This window comes from Panthera leo, chromosome F3, assembly GCF_018350215.1.
Source record: "Panthera leo isolate Ple1 chromosome F3, P.leo_Ple1_pat1.1, whole genome shotgun sequence".
Lineage (NCBI taxonomy): Eukaryota > Metazoa > Chordata > Mammalia > Carnivora > Felidae > Panthera > Panthera leo.
Window position 1 is genome coordinate 17,688,672 of NC_056696.1, and position 15,017 is coordinate 17,703,688.

The window sequence follows — 15,017 nt, forward strand, 5'->3', positions numbered from 1 at the left end:
AGAGCGGTGAGGGTGTGGGGTTAGGAACCGATGTGCCCCCGGAGCCAGGGTGTACTCACCTGTGAGGGTGGCTCTGGTGGTTGGACCGATACTCTTGGGGACCAGCATCTCGTGGTATTGCTCACCCGCCAGGGTGCTGTACACGACCTTGTACTCCTGGACCTCTGCTTCACTGTTGTCCCACTCCAGATCAAGGCTGGTGGCCGTGTGGGAGCCAACCCGCAGGTTCTTGGGGGCGTCAATCTCTAAAAAGAGTCAGAAATCACCAAAATTTGCGTTTGTCACGCATCTTGAACTTTAACACGCTTTGGGGCGAGAGCCCGTAGCTCCTGACCCTCTGCTTCACGGTTTGAGTCAACCCCAGGGCTGGTCTTGAGCTTTTGGCCTGCCAGGTTAGCCACAACAGATTCTATGGGCAGTTTGGAGAATTTTACTTGGGAGTTAGATATCAACACACTTTACGCTTGCCCCATTTCCATTCAGGGAATGTTCTAGAATATTTCCCGAATGATGGTGGTGGTATTCTAGAAATTTATTTTTGAGACAGAGAGAGACAGAGCGTGAACAGGGGAGGGGCAGAGAGAGAGGAAGACACAGAATCTGAAACAGGCTCCAGGCTCTGAGCAGTCAGCACAGAGCCCGACGCGAGGCTCGAACTCATGGACCGTGAGATCATGACCTGAGCCGAAGTCGGACACTTAACCGACCAAGCCATCTGTCTCTCTCTGTCTCAAAAATAAATAAACGTTAAAAAAAAATTATTAGAAATTTAAAAATGAACCAGTTATCATAAGCTTGACACACTAAGTGAGGGAAAAACCGCAGGAGGAAAAAAAATCAGAGACGGCTTCCAAGTGATTATGACAGAATAGAGTAATAGCAAATTTGGCCACCAAGTTCAAAGGAGACAGTTGATTGCAAGACTTTGAAGTATAAGCTGTCTTCCCTGGGTTTACCTGCATAGATACTGATGAAAGGTTTATAGGAAATTAAGTATACACCTAGGGGATGTGATGTAGTGGAAAGAATATTGGATTTGGGGTTAGACCTCTGAGCCCAGCTCTACCATAGTTAAGTCTTCGGTCATGTGAGGTGTCACTGGGCCTTAATGGCCACATCTGTAAAATGGGCTAATAACACCAATATTTCAAGTTGTCCTACAGATAGGACAGTGCATGTGACATGTGTGGCATGGTACCTGGTGCAAAAACAGGTGCCTAAACCCTGGGAGGACCTCCTGTTGCCTCTGAAGTTCGTCCTGAGTTCCAACAACATGGCGCCCCCAATGCTTGCTCTCTGGAGTTCCAAAGACTCCTCTGCAAAGGGAGACCACCAGCACACAATCTCTCCCACAGTCCTGGGTGGCTGATTCTCTCTCCCCGAGACTGGTCATCTCCTCAGGCTAATTTAGGCAGAAACAACATAAACAACTTGCAGGGTAAGAGGACATGAAAACTGCCCCTTTAAAAAGTTCTCAATAAGTCTTATCTTTGAGACTTGAATTTCACTTTGAAGTGGACCAGCTCTTTGTTCTGAGAAAACCTCCAGCAGACTTCTAATTTGCAAATGCCAGGCAAGTATATACCAATTGTTCTTGGGGAAGACAGAGCACTGTGAATCAATCTGAGTGCAGCTGCTCCAGAGTGAGAAGTGTTCTGTTTAGTGATGTAAATTAGGTGAATCTTTTAGCAGATTTATGTCTCTGCAGCTTATTTTTTCTGAGGAATGTTTCCTTACTCAATGTGGAGCTGGCATGCAGGATTCTGTGCGTTCTTGACATGCTGGGTGTGTTATTTCTCTAGCCTTGGGATGGAGAGAGGAGCTTGGAGAGAGGGGCAAATGGGAAGAACATGCTGGATCCTGTGCCCCGAAATCTCACGCAGGAGCAGAGGCTGCGATAAAGGAACCAACCGGGTGTGGGGTGTAAGGCCTGAATGGACCCGGAGCAAAGGGAAGTTAGAGTTAGAGTTCAGGTTGAGTCCTGTACTTACCTACTGCTCTTCACGACTAAAAATCCCAGACCTTGAAAACTATGCTTTTTGTTTTCTGGAATTTTTTGGCCTTAGAACCTATGTACTGTGGATAGGGGGCAGTGTTTTCCCTGAAGGAACCAGACACTTTCCACATCAGCGATGCCAAAAGAGGTCAATTCTGGGAATAAGGGCTTGAGAATGTTGTAGTAGGCAGTTAGTAAGGTTCTTACAGGATGCTTGGAGGCCAGCAAAGGGGAGGTCATGGCCAACTGGGAGAAAGTCAGAGGCTGCCCTGACCTGAACCACAAGAAAGGGAATTAAACCAGACAGGCCCAAGATGGCTGACAAAGTAGGCCAAAGTTCACGTTATTCCTTCATTATACTACATTGCCATACTAAAATCTTTTCTTAAGGGTGCCATGACAGGAAACCCTGACCAAATAAGGAAGAAAAAGTGCATATAACCCACATTCCTGAAGACACGAAATCCCTGCTTCCAAGAGATCCCTGCCTCAAGTAATGAATATTCCATTCCCTTGTTAACAACTGTCAATAAAAGATGGAAACCCAAGTCCCAGTGGGCACAGCTCTCCCTTGAGCTCTCCTGCTCTCACATCTAGAGAGTGTACTTTTGCTTTAATAAACTTTCCTTTATCCATTTTGAGATTATTTTTGTGACTGGTGTAAGAAAGTGGTCTAGTTTCATTCTTCTGCATGTTGTTGTCCAGTTCTCCCAGCACCATTTATTAAAGAGACTGTCTTTTCTCCATTGGATATTCTTTCCTGCTTTGTCAAAGATTAGTTGGCCATACTTTTGTGGGTCTAATTCTGGAGTCTCTATTCTATTCCATTGGTCTATGTGTCTGTTTTTGTGCCAATACCATGCTGTCTATACACAATGGAATACTACATGGCAATGAGAAAGAACGAAATATGGCCCTTTGTAGCAACGTGGATGGAACTGGAGAGTGTTATGCTAAGTGAAATAAGCCATACAGAGAAAGACAGATACCATATGGTTTCACTCTTATGTGGATCCGGAGAAACTTAACAGAAGTCTATGGGGGAGGGGAAGAAAAAAAAAAAAGAGGTTAGAGAGGGAGAGAGCCAAAGCATAAGAGACTCTTAAAAACTGAGAACAAACTGAGGGTTGATGGGGGGTGGGAGGGAGGGGAGGGTGGGTGATGGGTATTGAGGAGGGCACCTTTTGGGATGAACACTGGGTGTTGTATGGAAACCAATTTGACAATACATTTCATATTAAAAAATAAATAAATAAACTTTCCTACTTGTACTGCTCATCCGCTGTGTTGTGTCTGTCCTTGAATCCTTTCTCATGGCGAGACCAAGAGCCCCTGGCAGCTACAGCTTTTGGACGGGCTGGGTCAAGGCTTCAGGGCCTGAGGTCTCCCTAGTCCACCCCGCAACAGGAGGGGGTCTTAGGAATGGGGTGGAATGAAATGGTTTGCTCCCCTGGGTCTTGAAGCCTGATCTCTCTCTAGGGGGGACAACTCAAGGGCTCCCCTGTAGGTACGAGCTGGTCTGGTATCTGCAACAGGTCAGCAAGCCAGGGAAAGGCAAAGGCAGATGTCCAGGGTGGCCCTGTTGAGGGGCTTGGGGGCTGTGGACATCTAGTCCCTAAAACATAAAATTAGCTCACGCCTTTCTCCTGCTGAAAAATTGCCTGTTGCTTCCTATTACAAACTCCTAATCGTCTCATGCAGGGCTCTGTGCTTCTCAGACATCATCTTGTATCACTTCCACCCTAATTCACTGTGCTCCAGTTGTGCTGACGTTTTTTCTGCTCCTGAAACACATCAAACTCACTCCCACCTCAGGGCCTTTGCACTGCCTGCTACTTTTGACTGGCATGCTCTTCCCTGGATCCACACACACATGGCTTAGGTCACTTAGGTCTTGGTTAAAACTCCACTCCCTCAATGAGGCATTTCTGAACCACTCAATCCAATGTGGCCCTTCCTCTGTAGCATCCATTTTGCTTCTCAGCAAAATTCTTCTGATTCAAGGATCCTGTGTGTTTCTTCTCCTCTTCCCCCACTGGAATGTACCTCATGTGAACTGAGTTCTTATCTGTCTTGTTTATTCTGTAGCCTCAGTGCCTAGAACAGTGCTTGGCACCTGCTAGGTGTTCAATAGGCACATGTGAAGTGACTGAAAGTTCCGTTTTCGGTCTCGTCTGCCACCTCAAAGCCTTTTGAAAAGTCTTGTTAGAAGTTTCGACCGTGGGGCTGTGAGGGCGCTTGAGGCGAGGTGGTAGAGGGAAAAGTAGCTTTGACTGAAGGCAACTGGTCTCTGCTGGGGTGGCGAAGGCCATCCAGGCTGCACCTGCACGTGAGAGGATCCCCGCAGAATCGCTGCTGAGCAGGTCGGGTCTCCGACTGTTGTGACGTGGGCCTCTGTAGTCGTTTTTGGCATTGCCGCAGACTGGGGGTCTCGAACACCAGAAATGTGTTGTCTCACAGACTGGAAGTTCAAGATCAGGATGTTGGAAGGGTGGCTTCCTTCTGAGGGCTGTAGGGGAGAATCTGTTCTAGGCCTGTCTCTGACTGCTCGCTGTCAATCTGAGGTGTCCCTTGGGCTTGTAGAAGAATCACCCCAATCTCTGTCGTGTATCTTCACCTGGTGCTCTCTCTGGGTATGTGTCTGCCTCTGTGTCCAAATTTCCCCTTTTTATAAGGACACGGTCATATTGGATTAGGGTTGGCCCCAACGACCTCATTTAATCTGGTCATCAGCAAATGCCTTATTTCCCAACAAGGTCACATATACAGGTATTGAGGGGTAAGACTTCGACATCTTTCTGGGGACACAGTTCAACGCATAACAGCATTCAAGAGAGGCTTGGGGCATTCAAAGCAGCAGTCTCTGCTTAGCGGAATGCCCTGGAGGCCAAGTTTGGCGTCCTGAGGGATGTGCTCAGAGAGGACGCCTCTCCCGTGGACAGAAAGAGTCCCAGGATGTCCCCATGAGGGCAACTGAAACCAGAGCTACCAAGGGCCGCTGGCTGCTCTCTAACCACTGGCCTAGTGTGTTTCCATCACGGCTCTTTCCTTTTGGGGAGCAGTTCTAAGACCCAGGCAACTATCGTGCTCACCGTGCAGGAAACAAATCTCTGCTTTAATCGCTTGTGCAATTAGTGCGCTCCTAGTGCCGGAGACGTCACCTGGAAAAACACTTTGGCTAATTTGAATTTAAGCGGAGCTCCGAAATGACTGAGGGCCCTGCCGCGAGGGTCTGGGCACCCTCTCCGCATGCATTCCGCAGGCAGCCCCGGGCCCGGGAGAGCTCAAGCGGAAGCTGCTGGAATGTCCCCACCCCCACGCGCCCCTCACCCCCAGAGCGGAGGGGAAGCAGGCTGGGGTTGCAGGCGAGGAGGCAGCCTCCCTAACAGCTGCCGATCCGCCGGGAGACCGGAAACAGAGCTGAAATTCGGGGAGCTCCGAGGAGGCAGAATGTAATTGTCTCGATTGGAATTTTCCTGGGCCACCAGCCAATCCTGCTTCCATCTTGTCGACCTAAGCATCAAGAATTTGCCTTTCATCATGCTGCTTGAGAGCGCCCTTCTCCTTTTCTGCCTCTTCAGACTCCTTATCTGAGCAAAGCACAAGGAAACCACTATTCAAACAAAAAACGGTCTTGAAATTCAGAATGGAAAGCAGGCCTCGCGGCCCCCAGGAGATCCCGCCACCAGAGCAGGGCAGCAGGCAGGTGGGAGGGGTGGGGGAGGGGGGCTGACCTTGAATTCATCAGGAAGGGACATGGAGTAAGGTCATGCCGAGCCCTGATCAGTGTGGATTAAGTGAAGGAGAAGAAGAAGAGAGAAATGGGCAGAATTTAGTTCCTTTTTTTAGGTGTATATTCAGTCCCTGGGGATCCCAAGATGTGTTTAGTAGAACCTCGGACCGGGATCCCGTGGGTGGGGTGGAGTCTGGTACAGGAGCTGGGAGAAAGCCTCTCTCTCGGAATCAAACTCTGCCTTCTGTATGTCCTCAATGTCCACACTTGCTGCCTGTTAGCAGGGAGGCTTTGCCCTCTCCCAGGGTGTCCCTCTGTGCAGAGGGAGCCCCATTATAAGACTCCAGCCTCCCTCTTGCCTAGGCTGGGGAAGGTGGACTTTGTAGCAGGACCTGGGCACTGCCCTTCTGCTCCCCTCTCTCATGGGAACCCGCTGCCCCCAGGGATCAGGCTTGTTCCTCGATGCTGTACCTAAATCCTAAGCCTAGTAGTCCTCCCAACTTCTGCCACATGGGGGCACTTGCCCAGGGCCGCAGGGACCATCACCTTGGGAGCCCATCTATAGCTCTAACACTAAGTTGCAGGCTCCAGTCTAGGGGATATTTTGGCTTCCATCTGTCGTATCCTTTGCTTTATTTATCAACTGATTTTAAACACCGCTAAAGGATACTGGTGCTGTTTATTGAACCACCCGAAGCCCCTCGGCTGGCTTATCCCATCCCATAACAGCCCTTAGGCCACAACCCAGGTAGAATGCTCGAAGTAGCCATTCTTCTGCTTTACCCCGCTGGGAGATGCTGGCTCTCAGATCTTACAGATGCTAGCAGTTTCCTTTGATCCCTGGATGACTTGGAGTTGGCAGAGACATTCTTTGATGTGTGACCTCTCCAGGGCAGAGATGCCAAGATTGAGAATCCGGGTCAGAGGGAGACTCGCTATCTGATCCCAGCCCCTGTTGACCCAGTGAGAGTGCTGGGAAGGCCATCTTCGGATGGTGCCTGTCCCATTTGTCCCCAAGCTGGCCAGCCTGACGGGCTCCAAGAGAGTCCGGGAGCAGGTCACCGTGAGGTCCGGCCTTTGCGGACTGTGGGTGAAGCTCTTTCAGGGTCCTGATGGCCTTGGGAAGGGGGGTGGTCATCACTGCGAGGCAGGTGGGCCTCCTCCCGCCTGCCGTGTGTGGGAGCAGACCTCCCATTCGCCTTCTTGCTAGTGCTCGCGAACGGCAGGATGGGTCCCAGAGCCTCAGGAGGAAGGTCTGCTGCTGTCCACACAAGGTGGGCTTTGCACAGCTCTGTGGGGTGCCAACGTGCTGTGTAGTTAGTATGAATTTATAGAGTTATCACAGTGCCAGCAAATAGCAGCAAAGGACCTCGAAGGAGGGCACCTTTCCTAAACTCGCACAAAATTGTCATTTGGGCCAGCGGTCTGGATGTGTAAGTCCTTTCAAGACAGACTTTTCATTCTACAAAGGAGATACCTGAGAGCCGTGGAGAAGAGTCTTCGATCAGATCATGGATCTGGCTGGTGGCCGAGGCAGGACAAGCACCCAGTTCTCCTGAGCACCGGTGCACTGTGTCCCTCTGTGCTGTCACATAACTTTGCTGACCCCCCCCCCCCCCCACACACACACACCTTGCTCCCTTCTTGCAGTTTCTGTGATAACATGGTGCCTGGGCAATGTCACCTCACCCCCTCAGTACCCTTCTTGCCGCGATGACGGCACCAGCCAGGTCAACCCCCTCTCCCTCCCTGCGCGCACCCCCCCCAAGCCTACCTGTTGTGAACTGGGTGGTCGTGGACTGGCTCTCGTTGGTCCCACGGACGGCACTGACCCACACCTCATAGCGGGAGCCGGGCCGCAGGGCCTGCACTGAGTATTGGCTCAGTGGGGGCTGGAGCCGGAAAGTGGTCTTCCCGCCTTCCCCGCCCACCAAGCCATACTTCAAGAGGATGAAGTCGACTTTGGCTCGAGGTGGGGTCCACTCCACGAAGGCCACGGTGTCCGAGACATCTCGAACCAGGATCTGTGTTGGCCCATCAATGACTGAATGAAAAGGATCAAATAGAAACAAGAGTTTGAGAAGTGGGTGTTTGAAATCAGCTCTCTCCTTTCCTCCTTCTGTTAACTTGATCAGTCAAAGAGAGGATGGGTGTTATTATCCCAATTTATAGATGGGGAAAATGGGACACAGTAAGATGAAATGGCTTTTTCCTGAGGACACATAGAGGCAACAGGGGAAGTGACATTGGAAGTCAGTTCCCCTGAATCTTGCTCTCACCAGGCTACGGCTTTTCTGTGCTGTCACTTCCTCATTTGGGCAGGGGGAGGGTACCTATTGCTTGAGGCCAGCACAGCTTCCTTCTGGAGGTAATGGGAAAGAGAGCTGAGAACTGTGCTTCTGGTATGTTTTTCTGCCCTTCTCTTTCTTTGAGCCCTGAGGAAAGATCTACCAAATCATCAGCCCCATCTAAACATCTGAGACTTCCAACTCAGTTGCCAAAGGGGGTATCATGAATATCCAAAAGATATGCTTGCTCAGCCACACCTAGAACTCAGTCAATCCAGTTGCTAAGTCTATACCACAACCCAACAGACATTTGTATGTGTGGACATAAAACATGCCTTCTGGGGAAACTTGCTTCTCTGGGGAAAAAAAAAAAAAAGAACTCACTTTAGGAATAGTATCTTGTAGGCTATTTTTTCCCATCTGTTCTTGCATATTCCTGAGCTAGGAGGGCACTTCACACACGGGAAGTCCCTCAAGGTTTTTTAGCAGCGTATGTCCCTCCTGAGCCCTGGCCTCTGGCACTGAGCAGTGGAGGGGAACATCACTGTGGGGTGGTGTGAACTAGAAAAGCTGTTTGGTTTCCTAGGGTGCCCACTGTCCATGGTTCCAGCACCCACTTGGGGTCCTCTTCATATTGAATTAGTGGTGGGGTAGAGAAAAGGGAGAGAATGTAGAATGGAAATAGAAAAAGAACGAGCTTAGTGAGGACAATAGAGAATGGTGTTCTCAACTCCTCATGGTAGTTCCGCAAGGCCAATGTGTCCTTCTTGAATTACTCATTATCTTCTCAAAGAGTAGTCCCAGCTTCCATGTTTGCTTTTATAATATGACTACACCTCTCTGGCTGGAGTTGATTAATATTAATATTAGTATTAATGTTCTTCAAGGATTTGGAATTAGAACCAGAGACTCAGGTTCTCTGGTTAGCTGCTTTGGGACCATGGAGAGCCAGGGCTGGTGTGGCCATTGTCTACCATATTCACACATCAATGTGTGAATGATTTAGAGAGGGAGACAAAAAAGGTGGGGAGGGGGTTAGAGAAGGAAGAGGGTGATTTATAATAAACACACATTTAGGGGGCATATTGTCACTTCCTAACACAAAGCTCCAAAAACCTTTGGAATTTCCTAAGTGATGAGAGTGATAATGTCTTTTGTTATGTTAATGAGGTGAGGAAGGGGCTGCCTGCCCAAGTAGTAAGCCATGTGACCTCTGGTCCACAACTGTTTCTGCCTGTGTAATGAAGCCTTCATAAAAACCCAAAGGGACTAGGTTCAGAGAGCTTCCAGGTTGGGGAACCAGAACCACATGGTTCCACGTGCACCATGCTGGGCCCCAAATTTTTCAGGTCCTTGCCCTGTGTATCTCTTCATCTGGTGTTGATTAGTGTCTTTTAATATCCTCTGTAGTAAACAAGTAATCCAGCAAATGGATTTCCTGAGTTCTGTGAGCACCTCTAGCAAATTAATCAAATCTGAGGAGAGGGGTGGTGGGAGCCTGATTGATAGCTAGTTGGTCAGAAACAAAGGTAACAACCTGGACTTGAAGCAATTGGCATCTGAAGTAGAAGGCAGTCTTGTGGAACTGAGCCCTGGACCTATGGAATTTGCTATTGTCTCTGGGTAGATAGTGTCAGAATTGCATTGAATTGTAGGATGGCCATCTGGTGTCTCAGAGAATTTCTTTGTGTGGGGACCTCTATCTTCAACACACACACACACACACACACACACACACACATGCTGGAATTGGTGCAGAATTTTAGGAACAAATATACATAGAGAAGCAGAAATGAGTGACTGCGTGGAGACAGAGAGAGTAACCTGAATCTGACTTTCCATTTTCTGGTTCTCGTTTTTTTATGACACCCAGATGCATTCTGGTCCTAGGGTTTTAGAAGATACTCTTTGTCCTTCCAGTAAATATTCTTTTTTGCTTTAGATAGTATAAGAAAGTTTTTCTTTCTTGTTCCCAGAGAGTCTTGACTAGGACTGTTTTTTTAAAACCAGTCCACACTGGACCACCTCCTACTGTCTCCAAAATGGAGCGTCTCCCTCAGGATGGACTCAGTCTGACTCTGGGCTTCTCAATCAGGACATTTCCCTGGTCACTCCACCCTCTTTCTGGGTCTAGCCCAGTCCTGTTCTCTATTAACCAGCTTAGGATTTTTGGCTTAGCATCCACCAAAATGAAAATCACCTGGCCATTTTGTACCACCTGGCTTGGAGTTCAAATGAAGTTCTGTTTTTCATATTTGGGGTAATAATTATTTAACAGAACACATCCAGATGTTTTCAGCATGCTGAACTTAATGGTTTCAGGTAACTTGGACCCTTTAAATTTAATTTAATAGTGAAATGGGAGAAATGGTCTTCTAGCTGCTGTATAAGCATAAAGCCTGAAACCTGAAACATAGATACTCAGGAAATGGGTGTTGAGTAAAAGGAATGAGTGAATATTCTCTGTGTCCATGTGAAAGAAGGGGAAGCATTTCAAAGAGCTGGAGCTTCTTGAGAAAAAAGAAAAGAAGATGTCAGAGACTCCGATGACCATGTAAGGCTTTGGTCCTCCAACTCTTTAAATTTCCAAGACCCTAATCGGAGTGGATTGTCCATATTAGTGTATGATCTGCAGCACAAATCTGGCTCTAGCTGCAGGAGGTCTTATAATTTGCATTCCCCAGAGGGCCTGCCTGGAAGAGAAGCCAGTCTGAGTGTCTATGAGGACTCAGAACTTCACAGGAGGGGGTTGGTGTAGGTCAGACTTTAGCAGAAGGAAATAATTAAATAATCGTTTCCTGAAAACAGCAGACAGGGTTTGGAGACAGTCATCTCTTCTGTAGCCACTCTTGGATTCTGCCCTTCTGTTGGCCACTTAGTAGTGGTGTCTTGATTCCAGTCAAGTTGGTATCAGCTTGCTTTCAATTAAGTCCTAATTTCTGAACAAACACATGTTCTACTCAAAAAGTAAACTGGAATAAATATTTTTCTTTCCATTTCTTCATGACTCGGTACACAATGCCAAGCTATTAACTAGGACATTTTTCTTAATTGAAAAAAAAAAATGTGCCTAACGTTACCACAGATTTTTAAATCTGGAATTTGAATCTTAGGGAGCTTCCAAGCCAAAAAATATGGCGAATTTTGCAAAAATGTGGTTTGAGTAGAAGACTGAGGCAGGGTTAGACTATCTTCCCCAAGTGTGGAGGAAGAACTTTCTACAGCTGTAATGCTCTTCTCTGCCCTCTTCTGAACCATCTTCTTTGTCTAGGCTTTTGTTTTCCACTCATGCTTGCTTCATATCAGTTCACAGGAATGACTGGGGGACCTGAAACTTTCCATCCCAGAGGAAGAGCACATGTCATGAAATGTCAGGTTCCAGCATCACCTTTGGGATAGAGTTGTGGAAAAGCTCTAGTCACTGGCGTCTGAAGAAATTTCTACAGAGTACTTTTAGGTTTTGTGGCTATGGAGTAGTTTCTTCTAAAACATGTTTGCAGTAGAACAGTAGTTTTAAAGCCTTTGTTGGGGAAATAATACTCTTTTCTCTTAAATAACAAAATCTTAAATGACTATACAAAATACAAAACACGTGGCACTGCCTTGGTTGGAGGGTGTGTTGGGCCTGGGTGTGGGTGTGATCAGAGGCTCAAATCTCCCCTTCGTCCTTGCCCTGAGCCACTGCCATGGAGCCCCAGTGCTCTAATGGAACATAATCTAATGCCACAATAGTTTAAAACCAATGTTTTCTAGACTGAGCATAAGCCTCAGCACCTGATGCTATTTAGTTTGGATCTAATTAGCAAAGTATGAATCACCAGTCCATAAACATGGTCTCATTACATGGTGTTGTGGTTCCTCTTTCTGGCCAACTTGGCCTTTGTCCTAAACTCATGACTGGCTTTCTTAGGTGTCAGTGTGGGTTTATGAAAAATAAAGCTGTACCAATATTCCCCTATCTCAGTTTCTGTTAACTAAAAGGGGAAAATGCTTAACTTTTGAGTCTCAGCTCCCCCATCAATAAAATGAGAACCAAAAATGATACCAGATGCTATTTGTAACTTTTGAGAAGTTCTTGGGAAGGGCACATGCATATGCATCATATTTGTTAATTTACAGTATTAAAGTTGGCCTTCCTTTGTTAGCTAAGAAAACAAGAAGGCAAAATATGGCACAGGTACTGAATCAAATCTAGAGACAATGATCTTGCATAAGATTAACTGTGGGGATGAAATAATAATCAACTTAAGTCATCACCTTAAACAGTGACCCAACCCACACTTCCTGGTTTCGGATGATTTGTTTCTGCCTGCTCTCACTCCTAAGTGTGTTCTCTGAGTACATGTGTATACACTGGGTATTGAACACTCACCTGCCATCAACAAAGTGCTAATCACTTTGTGTGCTTTTTCTGATTTAATTCTCACATCAACTCAAAGAAGGAGGTATTGTTGTTCATCATTAGAAAGTGATGGGAAGTTTGGGAAGGGTTGGATGACTTTCTCCAGATCTCACAATAGATAGGAGTGAGTTAGTTCTTGCTGGTTCCAAAGCTCAAGATACTAGGGGGTGGCAAACGAGGCCTCTTTAAGATCAGAAGAAATACACTGGAAATCTTAACAGAAAATTTCCCCCATAGAATACGCTCCCAGATTTCTGTGCTTGCAAGGATTGGCAGTAGGGAAGATGTTCAGCTAAGTATCTGGTAGGGTAGCTCTATCTCCAGGTACCCAAATCATCTTCAGCTCTGGGAGAAAACCTGGCACCCTCTGTCTCTCTACTTCTTGGGCAATCTGCAGTCCTTTCTCCAGAGTGACCTAATGGATAGGCATAGGAAGAAGGTTTGGAGGCACTCACCAGTAGAGACGCTGGCCGAGGTAGGGGGGCTCCGGGCTTGCTCTTTCAGAGCCACCACATTGACAATGTATTCCTCCCCCGGCTTTAGTCCTGTCTGATTGAAGGATGTTACATCACTGGGGAGCTGTGCAATCACCCCTCCTTCATTATTCTGGAGGGTGGGAGGAAGGGAGAAGCAGAAAAAGCAGAAGAGAAAATCACCGGGAGGGAAAAGTGTGAAACATTGATGGCAAATTGTGAATTAAAACTGGGGCCCACATCTATTCTTGATGCTGACAGCTGAATATCTGGGGCCAGGAAAAAGTCCCAGTAGACTCAGTAAGAATCCTATCACTCTATGAGATTTGGCAAACGGAGAATCCATTTTCAAGAACATTTCTTTGGCCTTTCCTTAGTCTATTGAGTTTGCCAGTACAAATTGGTCATAAGGTGATGTCGATTTACTCTTGCCAAAGATTCAGTGTTTGATGGTTACGGCTAACATCCATCAGATTTTTTGGCATTATTATGAACATGCCCTTGGCTCTTGAAAAGAGTATACTTGTGTCTGTGTGCGTGTCTGTGAACATCTTCACGTATACACAACATTTTTCACACTGAGACATTTTCAGTTTTTGAATGAGCTGAGCTATCATTTTGCTCTATCTGGAGTTTCTCATGGTGTTACACTGGATGCAAATCTGTCAATCTCTTGTTTTCCCTTCACCCAGATGAGTTAGGAGTCAGTGATACAACCAGCTATGAAGTACAAAGAAGAAAAAAAGAGAGCATGGAACAAAGAGTAACACAAAGAAGAGAGGAAAGAGACAAGTCGGTGGATGAGGAAATGAGAAAGATGAACCTGATGATGTTGGGTCCAGGATCATCTACCTATCTGTTGGCGTCTGTTATTATACATTTTCTATGTGTGTCCCTGGAAATGGAGGGGACAAGAAGACTCTTTGTGTCACTTCCCTTCTTCCCTATTCTTTGGACTTTGTTTATGTCCCCCTGGAGTGCCCTATATGTAATTTATAGCCATACCCATAAATCAATGTGACACATGCCCCTCCGCCCCTTCCCCACCCCTCCTCCTTCAGCCAGTGGCGGCAACCTGCGGATCACACAGTTATTCTCTGTGGCCATGTGTTTGATCTTGGCATGCCCTGGCCAAGGTCTTATTTAGAATTTTACGTATTAGATATTAAACAGGCAAACCTAGCACAGGTTTGTTTTTTTTTTTTCCTGCCTCAGATCAGGGTGATAGGATTCTCTCTGCCCTGTTATACACCCAGCTGCCTACCATACATACTTTAGTGGCCATGTTAATGCAGATAAGACATATAAGGAGGTATTTGTACAGAATGCCTGTTCAGATATATTTAGCTTGCTGCGACACTACATCCATCTAGAAGGAAAGTCCTGACTTAGTGGATAGAACCTTGCAATAGGAAGTGGAGACCTGGGTTCTTATTTTAAGCCTGCCACCAACCAGCTATCTAATGTTCTTTAAGTTTGCTGAGTTTTAATCCCTATAAACAAACTAGATGTAGGGGCGCCTGGGTGGCTCAGTCAGTTAAGCATCGGACTCTCGCTCAGGTCATAATCTCCCGGTTCGTGGGTTCAAGCCCTGTGTCTGGCTCTGTGCTGACAGCTCAGGTCTGGATGAAGGCTCAGACTTTGTGACTCTGTGAACTTGAGGCCTTTTGTAGCTCCAGCAGTCCATTCCTCGAAGAATTTTGAAGTAAAATGATGGTGAGATCTCTGTCTTGTTAGCCAAATATGTGTCATCTGTCATTGAGTCTGATGAATGACTGAAAAAATGCTATTTGATATTGAAAGATGAAGATGGGGATAAGGCACCTGAGTGAACATTATGCTCCCACGAGTGCTACAGTTAGGGAGGGTATCAGTCGGGTCAACAAATTCTGGAAAACCAGAACTAGGCAGGCACCTCTGGCAATTTGGAAAAGTTTATTCTAGATGAACAAAATAAAATACTTACTTCAAAGAATAGGAAGGAACCAGGATACCGTTTTAACTCAAAAACTAATAGCATAATTTGGTTAAGGGAAAAATCTTCTCAGTTAATATGTTACAAAAGGTGTTTTGGGGTTACGCCTCTGACCTTCAGAGACTGAGGCCACACAAGCTGACTTTTGGT

At 46.8% G+C, this 15,017-nt stretch overlaps 1 protein-coding gene across 1 annotated transcript in view; it reads right to left on the bottom strand.

The window, feature by feature from the left end:
* Positions 1 to 15,017, bottom strand: part of TNR (tenascin R) — an 83,378-nt gene that overhangs the window by 54,807 nt on the left and 13,554 nt on the right. Inside the window, exons 5-7 of the mRNA XM_042925941.1 lie at positions 12,875 to 13,025; positions 7,504 to 7,773; positions 60 to 245 (exon numbers count right to left, since the gene is read on the bottom strand). Coding sequence (XP_042781875.1) covers positions 60 to 245; positions 7,504 to 7,773; positions 12,875 to 13,025 — 607 coding nt within the window. The remainder of the gene's footprint in view (positions 1 to 59; positions 246 to 7,503; positions 7,774 to 12,874; positions 13,026 to 15,017) is intronic.